Genomic DNA, 19992 nt, shown 5'->3' on the forward strand with positions numbered 1-19992 from the left:
TGGGGCCAGCCGCTGCCCCTGCTGCTCCAGCTAACCCTCCACCTGCCCTTTCTCTCCCTTCCACAGGCTGGGCCCCATCCCCTGCTGCTCTGGGGGGCAGGGGCCGGAAGATGGTGGCCAATGAGGAGGGGGAGTGGAGAGAACTTGAGCCGGGCCTCCCCTCCCCCATTTCCTCCTCGGTCTCTACACCGCCTCTGGAAGGAGCTGGGGGATGGCTCCTGGGCCCAAGGTGGGGGAGGGGCCCGGCTGGCTGGTGAATCGCTGGGAATCCCGCTCTGGAATGAGTTGGGTGTGAGAGCTGAGTGGATCTTGGCTCCAGCCCCCTCTCCCTTATCTCTTCAAGGAGACATCTGGGCACTCCTTGGTGAAGAATCTTCCCTTGGCTCCCTGAAGCTCGCTGGGCAGTCCTGTCTTTGCCCCTCTGCTCTCTGTTGACAAGCTCCAGTTCCCAGCTGGGACTGGTTTGCCCAATCCAGGAGCAGAGGCCTGGCGATTGACCCTAGCCGGGCCTTAATTTCCATCCACTAGAACGACAAACTGTGGGACAGGGCCCCATGTTTGCAGATCTCAGGAACAAACTCCGCCTGGGAGGGCGGGAGAGAATCTTTCCTGCTTCCTGAGGGGGGTGGGAGAAGGCTGGAGGGGAAACCCAGAGAAGAGCTCCCAACTGGAATTCTGCCCTCCATCCCTCCTGCTGGCTGTGGAGTGGGGAGGAGGGCACGGCCCGGAGGCCTTCATTGGTCGGTGCTGGAGAGGAATAGCCCCAGCCTCTGCCCCTCTGGGCTGCACTCAGTTCACGGGGTCAGAACTGGAGCTGGGCTTCCTGGGCCACAGCTCTACCAGGAGTGCACCCCGCTGGAGCGCTGACCTGTCGGCTGTTCAGGTGTCCCCTAGGGCAGTCTTTTGGCTTCAGGTTTTAATCAGTCTCAAGATTGCTTATCCAAGGTTTAACTAAGGTAGGATGGGCAAGTTCTGGGTGAGCTTGAAGACTTCCTGATGGGAAGCCCTGGATAAAACAAGAAACAACTCAGATTCTAATCTCACTGCAAGTAGGGAAACCTATCCCTACTGCTCATGCGAGAGAGGAGCTCACTCTCGCTGTTCTGTTGCATGCGGAATCCATAAAACCCATAAGGTGGATTTTGAAGACCTCAATGAGGAGATGCAGGGGTGGGGTGTCACTTGCAGCTTCTGCCTCTGGGCTTGGAAGCTTCTCTGTGCCGCCTAAGGACCTGTGACAGTAGCCCCCCACCCTCTGGTCCTGGAGCTTCATGTGAGGTCCCCGTGAGGTGTGGAACTCCCCTGTAAACTATGAAAGAGCTTTGAGGGTAGGGAAGAAGAGAGAGCTCTGCAGTCCCAGTCAGGAAATCCTCCAGAGTGGAAGTGGGCAGAGACACAAATCCAGATAAACTGCTTCGTGTGAGTGTCCCCCAAACTGCCGGGACCCCTACCAGTCACTTCCTGTGAAGACTGCGTTTCAACCTCAAGGTATCCCCTTGGCTGCCTCCATGGATCTTGTTCACCATCTCAAGACCTCAAGTAAAAGGTGGTCTCAGTGCTGGGAAGGATGTAAGGAAGAAAGGCAAAAGGAGGAGTGGAGAGAAAATAGATTAACCCTCAGAATGGAGGAGAAGGGCAGAGGGAGGCGGGCTGGGTGGGCTGGGAGACCTGGACCAGGGGCGAGGAGGCAGGGCCGGCACGCCTCTGCTGCAGGCCGGAGCTCTTTTCACATTGTGCTACTGTCTGCACCTACCACTAGCAGTGCAATGTTAAAAGGGCATTGGCTGTGCAGCGCTACCAGCGCCGGCTGCCTCCTCGGCACCCCTTAGCGTCGAGACTTCCTCTCCCATCTGGGTGCCAATCTGCCACCCTGGTGGGAATGTGAGAAGCCTCACTATTATAGTCAAAAGAATAGCTCACGTTTATGGATGCACTACGGCATGCAGACCATGTCCTAGACACTTTTACGTTATGGTGAAGGCTAATGACTTGGCAATGCGCCCATTTTACAGATGGAAAAAACTGAGGGCTGGAAGGTTTAAGCAATGTGGCCAAGGTTATACAGCCCTGAAATTGCAGAGCCTAGATACGAGCCTGTCTTAGGTGTGACAGCTAACCCATCTTTTTGTAGACCTACCTGAAGAGATTTTGGTAGGTTCTCAACTGGGAGATTGCCTGAGCTGAGGGGTGTAAGGTTTTGTTGCCATCTGCTGGTTGTATGAAGGTATCTTCCAGTCTCAAGCCTTTAGAGATAAAAGTGATGGCTTGCTGGGTAAGAAGGAGGAGCCCCCAGAGTTGGCCTGGGATTAGAGGGTGGACAGAGAGGATTGGAAGAACACTCAGAACCTGAGTAGACCTCCATAAGACAAAGGGGATGCATAGGAAAGGGAAAAGGGTTAACCAAAGAGGACTGGCCCCAGCGACAAAAACATGGATTTTAGGACACTCTTAGTCCCATTCCACACCCATTGCTCCTTCCCTGGTCCTTGGGGCATAGAAAGGAGACCCCACCTCCACCTGTAATTAATTCCCAGCATGACCCCTCTTGGTCACAGGTATTTGATAATGCTTCTTGAGGCATCCGGGCTTTGGACAGCATTGCCCATGGGCTGTTCGTAGAAACTAAATAGGATCCCTGAGCTAAGCCCACGGAATGATTCTCTCAGAAGAGATTTCTCAGAAGAGATTACAAGAAACTCGAAAGCAATGACTGTCATTTACTTCTTCGTTTTCCACAGTGCCTAGGTGGCTTAATAAATTGAGAGAGGCATGTTTGAGCAGCCTTAAGAAGGCAGCTGGTTTGTGCCCGATTTTCAAGGTCAGAGCTTGGGGCTTCAGAAACCTTCCTAAACCTTGGTACAAGAAATGTGACCAAGCAGGACAGGGTTCTGGATTCCTTGCTGGAGCCTGAGAGGATCTCTAGGCATCACCAGGTATTCAGAAACTGAACGATGGCACAGACCCCTCCACCCCAAGTCCTCCCAGATGGCAGGGGGGTGGGGAGGTGCTGGACATCATTCCTCCATGGCTTGAATTTGCCTTCTTGCCCCTCTGCCAGTTCCTTCCAACCTTTGGCTCAGCTTCTCCAGGCTGACGTTGGTAATAGTATTGGTGATGCCCCTTCAGCCTATTAACATTTCTATTTGACTCTCTTCTCTGGGCACAAAATAGCTATTTAATGATGCCACTCCACTCTTGTTAAAAAAAAACAAAAAAACAACAAAAAAACTTTTCAGTGTTTCTCTAATGCCCCGGGATGATATCTAGATTCCCTGAGTGTTAGGGCTGCTGCCTGTCTTTCCTGTGTCATCTCATCTCACTTTTTTGGACCTACACTCCAGTTATAGGAAACTTATTTCCACACATAGATTAAGCTTGAGCCACGTGACACAATTCTCTGCCCGAAATCGTCTCCCTCCTCCCACTCTTCCCATTGCCCACCCAACTTCTCATCCTTCAAGCGCTATAATAGCCATTACTTCTGCAAAGCCTACCTTGACTCCTTAAATCTAGGCTAAGCCTCTCCTGTGAACTAGCTTACTCTCCATCCCTGTTCAGCACCCTTTTCACCTACTGGAATTGCTCAGCTATTGTTTGTCCTCGCAGTAGACTAAAAGCTCCATGAAATCAGGCCATGGCTGCCTTGTTCTCTACTGCATCCCCAGTGCTTAACGCAATGCCTGGCGAGTAATAGTTGCTCTACAAATATTTGCGATGTCAATGAATGAGTCTGGAAATAAGCTGGCTTACCAAAAAAAAAAAAATGATTTTTATGATGTGTACAGTCCTCCCTGCAGTTGTCGGTGACCCAACAACAATAGGAATTTCACGTCTCTGCCAAAAATTGCACTTGGGTCACATGGTTACACTGATGCTGCAATTTTGAGCTGTTTTGTTCCACTACGTATCAACCGCTAGGGCAGCATCTTGGCTGATTGATTTTCCTTTTAGCCTCAAGTGTGGCCATCAGCTGACCAAAACAGTACAGAATCAGGCGGAAAAGCAATGGGATCCAAGAACACCCTTCTTTCAGGGATGTTCCTCTTCCAGGTGTCCAATCCTGGGTCTAGGCAGAATATGATTAATTGTCAAGGCTCCGGAAGATGCACTATTTTGGATGCTCCAGCTGGACTACACACAGAAGCCATCTCTTACTAAGCAGAACCTCACCTGAATGCCCATCTGGTAAAAGCTGGAGGGGGCTCTTGTCACAGGCAGTGATTGCTGCCCCCTAGTGGCATGAAGGGACAGGTTTCTGGGGATGCACGTGACTGGTACAGGCATAAGGAAGGAAAGTCAGAGGATAGCGCCTCATAGCTGCTTTTCCCCCTTTTTATTAAAAATAGACCCAAACACTTTATATATCATACAAAAGTTTCATTCGCTGGTGGCAGCCACGAGGAAGCCTGGCCCCGTAGCACTGATTTCCCGCCACCCCTTCAAGGGCCTGGCTCCCAGGGAGCAGTGGCTGGGCCTCAGGATGCCCACAATGACTGCTCACTCGAAACTGCCAACTGGGTGGGGGCTGTTTTAGGGGCAGCTGACCCCAGCCCACCCAATGGCAAAGGTCAGATGCTCGAAAGTGCTTCTCTAGTGCCAAGATAAACAAGTGGAGTGAAATGGAAACCCTTCTGATTCCTTTTATTTCCCAGGGCCCGGGATAGGGATTTTTCCCTCCACCCCCCGAGTCCTTTCTCCTACAGAGGGGGCGGAATGCTTCACCCTTGGAGATTGGTATCTCCCAGTGTCTCAGGCCAAAATTTCACTCCAACCCAAGCCTCTTCTCATCTGCTATTCTGGGGCCCAGGATCTAGGGGCCCCACAACTCAAGATTCGTCCCCTGTTCACTCAAAAACTGACCCCTCCCATGGTCCTCTCTGCCTGAATCTATGCCCTGCCCTTGCCTCAGTTTACAGGACCTTGGGGCTAGGAGGGCCCACAACCATCCCTTTCTCCCAGCTCTGTCCCTGACTGCTGCCCACTCCTGAGCCTTGAACACCCCTGGAAGTGAAGATTGGAGGTGGAGGGTTTGGTGGGAGCTGGGTTCCCCCAGGGGTGGGGCAGTACTCATGCTGGTGTGGACTGCTTGGCAGGGCCAGGGGACAGGCGTGGGAGGGTGGGGCATGCGGAGGAAGGGCACAGCCTGCCTGAGCCCCTCAGTCCCAGCCGTTGTCCTTCACCATGTGTGACATTTCAATGATGTACTTTCCCTCCTTGTACTTCTGGCTCGTCTCAAAGGCCTGCTCCTGGTGGAGAGGAAGCAGTGAATGTGGGACCAAGCTGTTCCCTTCCAGGCCCTACTACTACTTCTATGACCCTTGCCCCCCAAATCCCCCCTCCCCACCCAGTCCGCCTGGTCCCATCCTCTTCCTTCTGGACCATGCGAAGACCTGACATGTGGTCACTGGGGCTTGGAGGGCCATGGAGACTGTCCACTTTGGAGGGTCCCCTCAGGTACTTACATATTTCCAGCCCAGCGTGGTTTTGCAGCTCTCACAGAAAATATCAGCTACCGAGTGCAGCCCCGTGAGCAGGAGGCGCTGTTCAGCTGGCCCGCAACCCACGTTGACCCTGTCTCAGGAAACAGGAAGGACCCAGCACCCAGTGGGGTAGCTCTGTCAGTCCAGCCCCCAAGTAGCCCAAGAGGAACTTCCATCTGGAGAGAGATTAGCCCACCCAACGGGAAGCCCCTGCCTTCAGCAATCCAGCCCTTCCGGACTCGCACCCGGGCCTCCTTTCTCCAGTGCAGTGAGTCCAGTTCTGCCCAGATTCCCCACAAGAGAACTGCAGACTGAGTTTCTGAACCCTTTTGCAAGAGGAGAGGCAAAACGGAAGGCGAAAGGCCACCTTCCGATGGCTCATCCCCTTTTCCACAGAGGAAAATTATGCACACACGGTCACACACACACAAGGAGAGAGGTGGACTCACACGGAGTTAAACAGGTAGGCTCGGCCATGGCTCCCTTGGAAAGACTGTGGAGACAGGACATACAGTGACTACTGGGTGGCCCATGGCCCCACCGCCTGAATCCCCAGGGGCATGGAGGGGGGAGGATAGGCTGCCTTGCCTCACCCCAGGTGAGTTTGGACAAGCCCAGTGGGAGAGAGGAGGGGAGCGGCAGGTGCTCGCTTGACGTACCTTGGAAATAAGCTCATCGTGTTTAGCCAGGTGTGCCCGGCAGTGGACGCAGCTGTAGGTGCGGTGGCAGCGGGGCAGGTAGCTACGGAATGTCTTGGTGGGGAGGCAGGCCGGGCCTGGGCCGGGGTCACAGCTGGGCATGACGGGCTGGAGGACGATGCCCTGGCGGGCTGGGGGGGCTGGCGCCGTGCAGCCCCCACACAGGCGGTCGCAGGTGAAGCAGCGGAGCAGGTTGGCTAGAGCCGTGTTTCAGAGCAGGCGCAATGCGGGGGGGCTGCCCGGCCAGGGCCCCCCCAGACGTGAACCAGATAGAAATAGAAGTCACCTGGGTAGAGGAGAAGGTGCGTCAGGAGAGCCGTGGCCTCGCGAGGCGCCCCTCCTGCGGGAATGGAGCAGATGGGGCTCATCTCGCCCCTGCCCCTCCGCCCCCATCGCCATCGGTCCTCTCGGCGTTCGGTCTCACTGAGCCTCCCGGTCCCGGGACTTCCCGCCTGCTTAGCAAGCCCGGCAGCGGCGCCCGGCCTCTGGTGCCACAGCCGGGGAGGTGGTGTCTCTCCCTCCTGGGGCGAGCGCAGCCTCCAGCATTTTCCACCGGGAGCAGCCCGCTGGCACGAATGCTGCCATGGGAGCAGCGTCATCTGCCAGCGCTCCCTCCTTGATTTCGGTTCTTTGGTGTGGATCTGCCTCCCACATGCTCTGATAGGCTCTGGGGCTCGAAGTCTTTTCAAAGTTGGGGATGCCTGGCAGTATTTCTGTTCTCCATTTGCGATGCAATTGGTCCTTCGTACAGTACATTTCGTGTGGGAGGAGGGGCACGCTGAGGGGGAGGGAGGGCAGGCGGGCAGGTGCGCACACCTTGCTTGGGCCCTCTCCTGGGGTTGGGGTCCTGGTCTCTGTGAAGCAGAACTTCAAGGATGGCCCCTTTAAGGACAGGGACCTCAGGCATGGCCACGGCCCATCTCTGCATTTTGGTCCAGTCATTTTGGCCCCGGAGAAGCGCCTGGCTGTCTTCTCAGCTTCTGAGCCCCTTCGGCTCTCTGTTGCTCCTTACTAACTGTTGCCTTAGTTCTCAGTTAAGGACTTAGCCCCTCAGCTGTAGGAGAGAAACTCCTTCAGGCAAATCCGACAGCTGGAATCAACAGGAAATGGGGACCACGGCAGGGAGGCCAGCGCTCCTGGGCTGAGCAGGCTGGGTGGCGTGGTGTGGGGGCACCGTCCACCGCGGGCAGCCAAAGGGGACTCGTTTTCAAAAGCTGTGCTTTGGGGTACAAGGCAGAAAATTTTTTTTTCCCCACCTTCTCTCAGGGACAGGGACAAATAGCAGTGCCTCTGCGGGTGACAGAAGATAAAATACTTGCTGGGTTCTGATTAGGAATTTTGAGAAAGATGTTGATATCTGTCCAAACTCCAGCCCCCAAGTGGCTGAGGGTGTGGAGGCAGAGGATAAGAAGGGAGGTGTCCTCTGTGGCTCCGATAAGCAGGTGAGCTGCTGCCTTCTTCACAGGGCCGTCGGGCTCCATCGTGAATGGTGTAGCCCAAGTTTGGTTTAGAGGTGCCAGCTGGGTATCTGGCAATGCCAGGCCATGAAGCAGAACGGAGGCAGCAAGGCTCCGGGTCACCAGGGCAAACAGGCTCCCATCCTGAGGTGGCTGCTAGTGCCCCAGCTGTTCCAGTCTGTCCTGGGGCCATCAGGAGGTCTCTCCACAAAAGCCCATCAGAGACCGCCTTCAGTTTCAGGTCCTCTCCCCCTGGCGTGGCCCCAGGAAGACACCTTGTGCTGAGTTCAGGGTGACATTGGGCTCTGGCCGCAGGAAGCGGGCCCTCCTCACCAGCACGACACTGGTCAGTGTCCACTTCACTGGTCTGCCTCCAACTGTGCCTGTGAGTACCCCTCTGCCGCGCCACCCAGCACACCTTCAAGGGGCAAGGGAGGGGGCCGGCCAGGTCTCTGCTCTGCCTCCTTCCCCAGCCTCCGTCACGCCTCCCGCCCTCTCCCCAGCTTCCCCGTCAAGCCAAGAAGAGGCTGCACAGAAGGCTAGAGAACCACTCACAGGAGGGGGAGAGGGGGCATTTCTTCCCCGACTCCCATCACCGGGAGAAGCAAGTTGGGCAAATGACTGGGAAAAAAACAAAGGCGAGCTGAGTGCTGGGGAGAGGATGTTCACCCAAGTGAGCCGGGGCTGGACCGTGGGAGGTAGCGGGGAGAGAGAGGGCTGGGGTGGGGGTGCCGAGCAACCCTTGCCGCCAGCAGAGGCCCAGAGGCAGAGGCTAGAGGAACCAGGTGCGAATCCCGTGCCTCTCAGGGGAAGAAAAAGGGAGGGGGCCACCTGCTCACAATGGATTTTCTCATCTGCTCTGAGGCTTTGGCCCCCTCTGGCTGGCATTCTCGGCATGGTATGGTCCAAAATCATTAGCAGCGCAGCCAGCTCCCGGGGCGGGCTTTGGGGGGTCTGCACCAGCAGCAAAACAATAAACAGTGATGCCTGATGCTGCAGCCAAAGTTGCCGGGAAATAAGTGCGGGAGCCGTGAGAGCTAAGGAGAGGGATGGAGGAGCTGAGAGAGGAGCGGAGGCAGCAGGGAGGGGGAAGGGAGGACAAAGGGTGGATGAATAATGCTTTTGCAAAGGGGAGAAAGCAACACGCAGCAGGAGGAGGAAATTTGCAAAGGGGAAAAAAAATTCGTTTGGAGAAGGGCTGCCCCCTCACCTTGAGGTCTGCTCCAGAGATCTCCGTCTATCTCTCTCTCTCTCTCTCAATCTCTCTGCTCACTCTTCTCTCTTCTCTTTCCGCTCCTTCAATTGGGAAGGGGATGGGGGCAGGGAGGGGAGTTAGGGGCTCAAGACGGGCTGCAAAGCTGGCCAGCTGCTGGGGGCCAGAGGTTGTCTCTCGTCTGTACCTCGGTCTGTGGGTGAATGTAGCTGTGTGTTGTGGAACTGCATCATAACACTGTGAGTCATCCATCCCCCACCCCCCTCACCTCCCACGTCAGAGCAGGGCTGGGAGACACAGGAGGCGGGTCGGGAGGAAGGGAGGGGGCAGGCATCCAGGGATGGGGCTGGGGGAGTTGAGGCAGGGGGTGGGAGCAGAGGGACGGGACAGGGAGTGGGCGAGAAAGAGGAGAGGCTGGTTGCTGAGGAGAAAGGCAGTGTGGCCAAGGAGATAGAACCTGGGGAGGAGGACAGGGCTGGGCAAGGATGGAGTACGGGTGGCAGGGCTATCGGAAAGGAGGTGGCGAGGCGGGTGATGATGAGAGATGGATGCAGAGTCAGGCGCGTGCACACACATTCAAGATGATACATTCTTCTTGTTAGCTCAGACGCCAGCCCTGATGCAGAGAAAAGATATACTAATTTAACACATATAGCAAACCGTGCCCCAAGCTTGTACCAGGCACTTAAAGCTTCAAAGTCTCAGCTTAATACCCTTGAAGGAGTCTAGACCAAATATGACATCTCACATACAGGAACCTCTCATCAACTATCTCCAAATTTCTTATGCTTCATGAACTGAGACACCCACGTTACATAAGGTTCTCTACTGGGCTGTAAACTTTCTGAGGCTACCCCTCTGGGCAACCCCTCTGCGTCCCAGGACTGCACTGCCTGGTGCAGAGATGATGCTCCCAAAACAGCAGTTGAGTTGCATCTTCAGACATGATTCAAGTGTCTGGCGTTGGTTTCAAAGAGACCTGGGTTGGAATCCCAGCTCTGCCAAAATACTCACCAGGAACCGCTGGGCAACCTACTTTGTGCCCCGGTTTTCCTCTTCTAAATGAAGCTAACAATATTTACGTCATGGGGATGTGAAGCCAAGTGAGATAACACGTAAACACCTAAAAAGTGCCTGGCACCTGATAGGCACTTAAGAAACAGAAGTTGTCGTTATTTCAAAACTGTATTCTCAATTTAATGAGCAGAAACCCAGAGAAAGTTTACTATAAAATTCTTTTTTTTTTTTTAACAATTATTCTTTTGTTTTAACAAATTTATTTTTTAATTCCCTCCCACACACCGGTAACCACTAGTTCATTGTCCATGTCAGTGAGTCTCTGTTTGTCCTGTTCATTTGTTGCATTTAGGTTTATATCCCACATATAAGTGATCCCATGTGATTTTCAACCTTTTCTGTCTGGCTTATTTTGCTTAGTATGATTATTTCAAGGTCCATCCATGTTATTGCAAATGGCAGTATTTCATCTCTTCTTATGGTTACTATACAACTGTGATACCTCAAGAGACCCGTGTCAAATTTGTGTCTTATGAAGAACTCACACCTTTCAGTGCTATTTTTCCATCATCTTCCAGTTGTAGTTTATTTGACTCAGAATATTTCTCATGGAGTGCTGCCCTGTGCATGTCACTGAAATATGTGGACAAGAACATATCACCCAAGAGAATCCCCCACCCCACCGATTTCCAACAGGCTTACATTCAGAAAATGTGTGACAAAGATAGGGACTTACAGAAAGGACTGCTTGTGAGCTTTTTTTTTTTTCTTTCACACGTAAAGAGAGGGAAAAATTAAGGTAAGGAAGTGTGCTAATGCGAGGCATTGCTAGCTGGGTAAGAATAAAGGAATTCTGAATATTTAATCAAAGATTCTGAGGTTTAAGGTAAATTCAGAAAAGACAATGTGGCTACCTTGAGTGATAGTACCAGAAGTTTGAAGTTGAGACGGTGAACTTGGTACAGAAAGAAGAGGGAAGTGTTCTTGTCTGGGGCAACAGATAAGAAAAGGAGGACTATGAGAAACCACTGTTGAGGAAAAACAGTGGGAAATGGGGGAAAGGAAGGTGAGTAGATTTTAGGACAAGAACGGAAAGTTTGGAAGCGAAAAGGATATCAGTTTAAATTAGCTCAGGAAGAAAATGCTCAAGGGTTTAGCTGGAGAGGAGATCGAAAAAGACATATGAAGACAGCATTATTTAGGGGTGGGGTGGAGATGGTGGGAATGCTTAGCGAAAGTGAGAAAAGAGTGTAGGCAAGCACAGATGCTTTAAATGTGCCCTTTCTGTGTTTAAGAAGCAAAATGGAGAGCAGTCTGGGGGGCGGGGCGGGGAGTGGTTCTTCATAAATTAAGCTCGAGATAGTTATAAAATATCCAAATAAAGATGACCTTCAGGTAATTGGATGAAATTGCCTCAAGGGAGAGAGTGTGGAGGTGAAGAAACAGACCTGGAAGACAGACTGCATGGAAACAGGAGAGGATGAGCTCACGGGGGGGGGGGGGGGGGGATTTGCGAATGGAAGCCTGGAATTGAATTTTTGAAGAATGATGAAAGATTGGGGGATACTGAATAGTTCATTGAAGAACTAACGCACGTATGGTGAATGAACAAAACAATTAAAGAAAACCATCAAAGGAAAAGCTGTAAGAAGTGAGAATGGCACTCTTAGAAAGTGAGTGCTAAGGTAGGGCCAATGGGACAAAGGCAAAACAGAAAATCGGATTAACTGTGTGAGCTGGACTCAAAAGAGTACTCATCTGTAAAGTGAAGATGACAATGATAGTATGTGCTTCACAGAATTCTTGTGATTAAATGAATCTACACCTGTATAGCTCATAATACGGTACCTGACATCTAACTCTATGTGTGTGTTTGCTATTATTATGGTAACTGGACTCAGACTCCAAAATCCTGGGTTTGAGTCCTAGCCCAGTCAAGTCCCTTCACCTATCTTCATCTCCCTCATGTGAAACTGGAGATAATAAAACTGACTTTCCGGGGTGCCTGTGAAAGAAGATACCTGAAATGTAAAACACTGTACAAATAAATGGCATTATTACAGCTCTCCCCTCCTCAAACTGTAATAAAAACTTAAAAGCTAACATCAGATGTGTTCTAAGTTACAGGCATCATGCTTAATATTTTATGTGTATCATCCCATTCAATCAACAAAACTCTGAGGTTAGGTATTTATCCCCACTTTGCAGGCAAGAAAGTGGGTCTAGCGAGTTTAAGCCTATGCCTTGCCCAAAGTCACACAGTGAGCAAGTGGCATAGCGAAGAATACAAGATTCCAAAGCCCAAGTTCCTGAGAAGAGACTTACAGACGTGGCCCAACCTGTTGCCCATCGGCTAAATGACCTTGTGTAACTGTCAGAGATTTGGGGAGTGAAAAGAGTGATGACAAAACTCCCCGCTCAACTGGAGAGAGGTGGTTGGATGACTGCGTAAGGAGTAACTTGGAGAAATTCTTGGAGTTTTATTTTTATTTAAATGTTTTTAAATGCCCTCTAAGGAAGAAAAATAATGAAAGAAAGGGAGAAAAAGAAAGAAAGAGAAAAAAGAAGAAAAGGAAGAAAAGGAAAAATAAAGAAAGAAAAAGAAAAAAACGCCCTCTAGGTGCCAAGTACTGTGTCAGTCAGGTAGGGGATAACGGCCCAGGTTAGCCTGTGACAGGCTGTTTTCCTCCACTTTCCCTACGCCTAGATTTCTTCGTGTCTAAAAGGAGTTAAGCTAATTTCGCCACTTATTGGCTTGTGGTCCAGACAAGCAGGTTATCATGCGACTCAGACAACGAGTCCTCCTCCCCGGGAAGCAGGCGAGAAGGAACACCGGGCAACAGTCCACATCTGCTGCGACCCGACGACCGTTGGCCCCTTGGCCAGTCCCAGCCCCGCGCGGGGGCGTAACGGTCACTCCTACCCTCGTCTGGCCGGCTTGGCGAACAATGACGGTCTCCGCCCCTCCCACCTTTGGCGTCACAATCAAAACAATCCTTTAACTACAACTCCCAGAAGGCCTAGCGGCTGCACGAGCGCAACCGCCCGCGGCTGTTCCACTACAACTACATGTCCCATGGGGCATCGCGCGACCGTGTCTACTCCACTGCGCAAGTGCGGAAACGCCTTTGTTTCCGGCGTGGCTTTGGTCTGGCCGGGCTCGCGATTGGTGTTAGGTCCTGCCTAGGAGGGCTTATTGGTTTATCATTCAGGGCTCGTGGCTGTGCAGGTGAGATAATAAGCTGAGAAACGCAACCGTCGCCTTCTTGGGTCCTAGGCAGATTTCCTATCCGGCGGGAATGTAGGGATGAGCGTATCCGTGAGTATTTCCTATCTCCAGACCTAGAGCTGCAGTCCGTTATCGGAAATAATTATTCCTCCGCATTTTCTAGTTTACGAAGTGGCTTTTTTTTTTTTTTTTCCCCTTTCCCTTTTCTCCCTCCAACAGTCCGGGTTAATCCCCAGAATAGCACTTTGTGTGAGGAAGTGTAAGTCCTTCCAGCTGACAGCTGAGGAAAAGGTTCAGAGAGGTTAAGTGATTTGTCTATAGACACTGCTTACTGTTCGGTGCTGAGCGGGGTCTTGATGCTAATCTGTAAGTCCAAAACCGGTATTCTCTGCTTTGCATCCGGATGGCAGATGCCCTTTCTTGTTGACTAAGAGGGTTAGTTAGGAAGTCAGCATCTCTTTCCTCCTCAAGTTTGGAGTTATCCCAGTAGAGTGAAGGGAGTGATGAGGTGATGTAATCAAGTTTTCTGTTAATTTGTAGATAGAGTTTTCTTACGTCTGAGCAATTTATTCACTCGATGTATTTATAGTGATGCCTACCGATTGTTAAGTCCTGTTCTAGATACTAGAGAGAGACAGCAGCAAACAAAAATGCCCAAACATAGGGTAGACAATAAAATGTATAGTGAGACAGATGGTGATCAGAGATAGGAGAAAGCAGGATAAGGGGAAACAGCCACTGGAGGATTTTGAATGGAGTTCTAACTTATGTTTAGATGCAAAGTTTAATTTGTGTTTTAGGCACAGCAGCTGCACAGAAAAGATGGGAGAGGAGGCCAATGATGACAAGAAGCCAACAACTAAATTTGAATTAGAGCGAGAGACAGAACTTCGCTTTGAGGTGGAGGCATCTCAGTCAGTTCAGTTGGAGCTGCTGGCTGGCATGGCAGAAATCTTCGGCACAGAGCTGACCCGAAACAAGAAATTCACCTTTGATGCTGGTGCGAAGGTGGCTGTTTTCACTTGGCATGGTTGTTCTCTACAACTGAGTGGCCGCACCGAGGTGGCATATGTCTCCAAGGACACCCCTATGTTGCTTTACCTCAACACACATACAGCCCTGGAGCAGATGCGGAGGCAGGCGGAGAAGGAAGAAGAGCGAGGCCCCCGGGTGATGGTGGTGGGCCCCACTGATGTGGGCAAGTCCACAGTATGCCGTCTACTGCTCAACTACGCAGTGCGTTTGGGCCGCCGTCCCACTTACGTGGAGCTGGATGTGGGCCAGGGTTCTGTGTCTATCCCTGGTACCATGGGGGCCCTCTACATTGAGCGGCCAGCAGATGTCGAAGAGGGATTCTCGATCCAGGCCCCTCTGGTATATCATTTTGGCTCAACCACTCCTGGCACCAACATCAAGCTTTATAATAAGGTCAGAGCCAAAGTGGGGTGGAGGGAAGGGCTGCTATCAAGAAGCTGTGCAGAAGTTTGCTGGTTAGAACTATCTGTGGCCATCTCTTTGCTCGCTCTCAGCTGATATTGCCACATGATTTTGGAAAAGACAGTTTCAAATATAAATCAGCCTCAGATTGTTAAATGTTTCTGTAGACCTATTAAGTAATTGTAAAATTTCTACAGATTTCCACTTAGGATGTGAAACAGGAGACAGAAGAAGCAACATAAAAATTCATATTATGAATGCAAAATCACGGTCATTAAAAATGTTGTTTTTTTCTGCATCATAATCAGTGGTTGTAAAGGAGGACAAAATAGCTATGGGTTTGTGCGTTTTTGGTTTTTTTCTTCACCTTGATTCTTTCTTCTGCAGATTACATCTCGTTTAGCAGATGTGTTCAACCAAAGGTGTGAAGTGAACCGAAGGGCTTCTGTTAGTGGCTGTGTCATTAACACCTGTGGCTGGGTCAAGGGCTCTGGTTACCAGGCCTTGGTGCATGCAGCCTCAGCCTTTGAAGTGGACGTGGTTGTGGTTCTGGATCAGGAACGACTGTACAATGAACTGAAACGGGACCTCCCTCACTTTGTGCGCACTGTGCTGCTCCCTAAATCGGGGGGTGTGGTGGAGCGTTCCAAGGACTTCCGGCGGGAATGTAGGGATGAGCGTATCCGTGAGTATTTCTATGGATTCCGGGGGTGTTTCTATCCCCATGCCTTCAATGTCAAGTTTTCAGATGTGAAAATCTACAAAGTGGGGGCACCTACCATCCCAGACTCCTGTTTGCCTTTGGGCATGTCTCAGGAGGACAATCAGCTCAAGCTAGTACCTGTCACCCCTGGGCGAGATATGGTGCACCATCTCCTGAGTGTTAGCACTGCCGAGGGCACAGAAGAGAACCTTTCTGAGACTAGTGTGGCTGGCTTCATTGTGGTGACCAGTGTGGACCTGGAGCATCAGGTGTTTACCGTTCTCTCTCCAGCCCCCCGCCCACTGCCTAAGAACTTCCTTCTCATCATGGATATCCGGTTCATGGATCTTAAGTAGAGATCTGGGGCATGGAGGCCTAGCCATCATGAAAGGCAGATGGGCTGAGGTATGAGAATCTGTTGAGGCCAGGCTGACCAGTAAATGGTGGACTAGCAGGAAACATGTATTCTACCTCTTAAAACAGATGGTAGTAACCCAACTCTTCTAATCTTGAACCTAAAGGAAAACCATGAGAATTTAATTGGTTTCTTAGATCACGTGAAGTGCTACTTCGAATTCTCTAAGGTTCTAGAGAATTCCATTTTTTTCCCGTTTTTATCACTGCTTTATATTTTGTATATAGCACCTGTTACCTCATTAACCCAGGATGAAAAAGTGTATTAGAAGGCCTCCTTCCAATAAAGTTCAAACTTGGGAAAAAAAATTATTTTAACATTTTTGCATATCATAGAAGTTGGTATATTTAGTTTTGTTTTTTCCCCTCAAAGAATTACAGAACAACATTGGAATGATTTATTGCTAAATACTTAGAGGAGAAGAAAGCCGAGAGCCCACCTGTGAGCCAAGCAGGTGAATTTTTATGATGGTTCTTTTCTCTGCACGTAGGTAAATAGACGCTAAATCTTTTGCCAATGTCAGGCTTACTATGAGGAACCAAAGAGGCTGGTAATAAACTTGGGTGGAGATTTCAGATCTGATCATTTTCCAGAGATAGCTCATTTTCTCCCAGCTGCAGCTATCTTTCCTATTGTGTATTTGATTGGAATCAGTTAGAGTGTAAGTCGAGTGTAAATTTCACGTCGTAAGCAACTGGGAAAGCCCATCGTCTGATCTCTTTCAAATAATTGGTGTTCTTGGTTTGGACGTGGATTACTGAATAAGTATCTGATGCCTTTCATTCATTCTTGCCACAAGTATTTATCAGGCACCCACTATTTGCCAGTAACCATCTACATAGATACAGGATAGACAAAGTCTTAGGGAACGTATTATAGAACAAACACAAGAAAGGTAAGTGGTGTACAGAGACTTAAAATTGGGTGATATGGGACAATGACTGAGAGGCTTCTTTAGATTAGGTGGTCAGGAGAGGCCTCTCTTGAGCTTACATTTCAAGTGAATACCTGAAAGGCCATATAAAATTCGGGCAAAGTCTTCCTGGTGGAGAGAGGAAAAAGCGTGATGTGTTTGGTGAAAGGAAAGGCCAGTATGGCTGGAGTATAGCGAATCAAGGGGAGAGGGGTAAAAATTTAGGCTGGAGGGAACAGCAAAGATGAGATAAAGTTTTTGTAATCCAACAGCAGTGGGAAGAAGTGGGAGGGGGGTGTGTCTAGTCCCTTCCATTTGCTATAACAACATACTACTGACTGTGTAGCTTATAAACACCAGAAACCTCATGGTTCTGGAGGCTGAAAAGTTCAAGATCAAGGCACCAGCATGGTCGTGTTATGATGAAGGCTCTCTTCCAGGCGGCAAACCGCCAACTTCTAGCTGTGTCCTCATGAAGTGGTAAGGGTAAGGGTGCCCTATGGACCCTCTTTGGAATAGGCACTAATTTCATTCATAAGGGCTCTATAGTCATGACCTAAGCACCAAAGGCCCCACCTCCTAATACCATCTTTAGGGGTTAGGATTTCAGTATGTGAATTCTGCGGGACACATTTAGACCCTAGCAGATAGTTAAAACAGAGGAATGAGATCTAGTTTACATTTTGAGATTACTGCTGTGTGGAACATAGATTATAGAGGCAAGAGTAGAAGCAAGGACACAAGTTAGTTTCAATGTGAGAATTGGTGAATTAGAGTAGGGCAGCAAAGGTGGAGCCAGTGAGTAAATTGGGACATTTTGGAGATAAAGTCGATAGGACTTGCTGATGGGAGTGGTGAGGAAAAGAAGTGGAATCAAAGATGATTCCTAGATTTTTTACTGGAACCACTAGATTGACTATGAGAAACTCCAGGAGGGAATAAAGGAATATCAGGAGTTCTACTTCGGCACTGTTAGGTTTGAATTATTAGTCATCCGTATGGAGATGCCATGTAGATGCTGGAAACATGAATCTGGAGGGTGGGGGAAAGTTAGGGCTGAAGGTTCTTGGGAGCTATTGACCAATAGAGGGCATTTAAGGAAGTGGTATTGGATGAAGTCACTTAGGGGACTGTGTAAGTGTTAATCAGAAGGCAGAAGAGGAATTTTCAGGGAACTCCCAGCATAAGAGGTGAAGTATAATGCGAGCTAGCAAAGGAGACTTGACTATGGATCTGGAAGCATGGATGTCAGTATTGACCTTGAACAGTACAGTCTTGGAATGGTGGGGGTAAAAGTCCTGTTGAAATATATTGAGGTAATATAAACTGTAGAAGTAGAGAACAATTATAGACAACCCTTTTAAGAAGCTTTGCTAAGAAAGGGACTGGGGTGGTGGTATGGGATTAAGGAAAAGTTTGTTAAGTCTTTTAGATAGGGTGCCTCAGCATATTGACAGACTCTGGAGGTTGAGAATTTAATGATGACCATGGTATGTTCTTGCCACCATTTTTTCAGTATGTTTTCATTTTTCAAATGTCAGAAAATTCAGAAGAAAATGCAGAGATGAAAGATGAGATCCAGAGCACAAAGAGAGAAACTGTCATCTAACACAAGCAGAGCTATTTCACAGGGACAGGAGGGAAGGCAGCAATATTTAAACAGGTTGGTGCTGCAAGGTCATTCCTCTCTGCGTCTAAATTCTAGGGTAGAATTTTGTTGTCTGCTTGTTTATTTGCCAATGAGTTGGTCTAAAAATGACACTGTGGTTTGCCTCCTATAGGCATGAGGAAATGCACGTGAACAGGATTTGAAAAAGTACAGATAAAGTACACTAGAAAAACTAGAGTATTTCTTGATGTACATAGCAAGTAATTTTTTTGAAGTTTGGTGGTCTGGCTAGCCCATTGTTTTAACCTAGATTTTACTGTTTAATACTTTGCAGAAGTGGCTGGCAGTTTAAACCTTATGCTCTATTAAACATTCTTTCCAGGAAATATCTTGCATGATCCTAAGGAAAACTGGACAGGAAACTGGAAACTCTCTAAACCTTTGTAGTGATGATACCAACTGTGCTCATCCACCTAGGAGCTTGGCATCCAGTAGTCCAGTATATCAAGAGAGTTTAGGATGGTGGGAGGTTTAATTTTTATTCCCATTTAGCACTTTCTAGCAAAGAGACAAAACAATTTGCAGCATCTTAGGCTCTTGAAAAGAAAGATGCCAAATTTGCGAAGTTGGGGAAATGAAGTTTTAAGATCTAAAAAATATATATAATAGAAAAAAAAGGAATTTGATCTCTTCCTGAGGAAACAAATTAACCTTAAAAGATAGAAAATTCTCTATAAATAAAAGAAATATTCTATCTTTGGTAGTACCCTAACTTTATCTTTTATAAAGTCTAAAGTATTTTAAAGATTTAATTTTTTAATACACACTCATTAAAGAGAACGCTCAGTGTGTTACAATAAATGGATTGAAGCCTTTAGCATGGATAAACTAAAACCTGATGTATATGCCATGCCAGAGAAGGAACTAGAGTAGACCCCAGAAAACAAGGTAGACCTTTCTCCTTCACCTTGCTGTCCAGTGCTAAAGTATCAGACCATAGTTAAACCACCACCATCTGACACCAAACCCCAAGACAGACCACAGGATTTAGAATCAGGTGAGGAACCTTGGCTTCAGAGAAGTAGCTGGTGTAACACTTTTTTGAAAGACTCTTATGTAATAGCCAGAGCTGCTTTCGTAAAAGAAATGGCCTTGAGCTTAATGAGAGAACACTTGGGCCTTGCTCTTGGGTTTACAGCTGTGTAGGGCTAATTAGAGCAAAGTGTGGCGCTGTGATCTGAGCTGGCCAACATCTCGCCAGGGACAGGAGAGCTTCTAGAGAACCTTTTCTTTCCACCGCGGTTAGGGATGCAGCGCCCATTCCTTGGGTTGCAGATGTAAAAACTAAGGAAATTAGGTGCAATCAAGAGCCGGGTCGCACCCCGGGGGGGCTGCCACCGCCCCAGATGGTGCGCACTCCCTGTGCCTCCTTCCACAGTGGACGCTACGGCTCCAAGGCTCGTGCCCGCTCTTCCCTCTTCATCCCGGGCCTTTGGCAGGAGCATCGCCCCACACTGATTCTTCCAGACCCGGGACCCCTTCCATGCAAGAGCCACAACCCAGACTGTTCCATCCCATTGGGATTCTGCTGGTTCTAGGAAACTCGCTGGACCGAGAACTGCTTCAAGTTTCTTTTAAATAAAGTTTTCTCCATCAAAAAAAAAAGGGGGGGGGAAGGGCTATTTACTCGCCAAACGTTTGGCCAATGCTTGAAGGAGGTGAAACAGGAAAACGCCGGGGCCTATACTGGTGATTGGTTACACTGGAAGCCAGTCTGGACTATACCACATTTGCTTGGGAGGGCTTAGCGAATTCGAGGGG

At 49.4% G+C, this 19992-nt stretch overlaps 2 protein-coding genes across 4 annotated transcripts; one reads left to right on the top strand and one right to left on the bottom strand.

Annotated features, from left to right (window-relative positions):
* Window positions 1–323: 323 nt before the first annotated feature.
* YPEL4 (yippee like 4) lies at window positions 324–9844 on the bottom strand. Its single transcript, XM_016160017.2, has 5 exons — window positions 8846–9844; window positions 6140–6464; window positions 5930–5973; window positions 5463–5571; window positions 324–5246 (listed from the first exon to the last, which is right to left on the bottom strand). Exons 2-5 carry the CDS (start codon window positions 6278–6280, stop codon window positions 5157–5159), a joined length of 384 nt encoding a protein of 127 aa, XP_016015503.1. The 5' UTR covers window positions 6281–6464; window positions 8846–9844; the 3' UTR covers window positions 324–5156.
* Window positions 7601–15983, top strand: CLP1 (cleavage factor polyribonucleotide kinase subunit 1). 3 transcript variants are annotated; one of them, XM_016160011.2, is made up of 3 exons: window positions 7601–8020; window positions 13895–14522; window positions 14919–15983. In XM_016160011.2, exons 2-3 carry the CDS (start codon window positions 13917–13919, stop codon window positions 15588–15590), a joined length of 1278 nt encoding a protein of 425 aa, XP_016015497.1. In that variant the 5' UTR covers window positions 7601–8020; window positions 13895–13916; the 3' UTR covers window positions 15591–15983. The 3 variants fall into 3 exon arrangements, with proteins under 3 accessions (XP_016015497.1, XP_016015496.1, XP_016015498.1); XM_016160010.2 differs by lacking the exon at window positions 7601–8020 and adding an exon at window positions 12971–13094; XM_016160012.2 differs by lacking the exon at window positions 7601–8020 and adding an exon at window positions 13049–13184.
* The last annotated feature ends 4009 nt before the right edge of the window (window positions 15984–19992 follow it).

This window comes from Rousettus aegyptiacus, unplaced genomic scaffold, assembly GCF_014176215.1.
Source record: "Rousettus aegyptiacus isolate mRouAeg1 unplaced genomic scaffold, mRouAeg1.p scaffold_m13_p_5, whole genome shotgun sequence".
Classification (NCBI taxonomy): domain Eukaryota; kingdom Metazoa; phylum Chordata; class Mammalia; order Chiroptera; family Pteropodidae; genus Rousettus; species Rousettus aegyptiacus.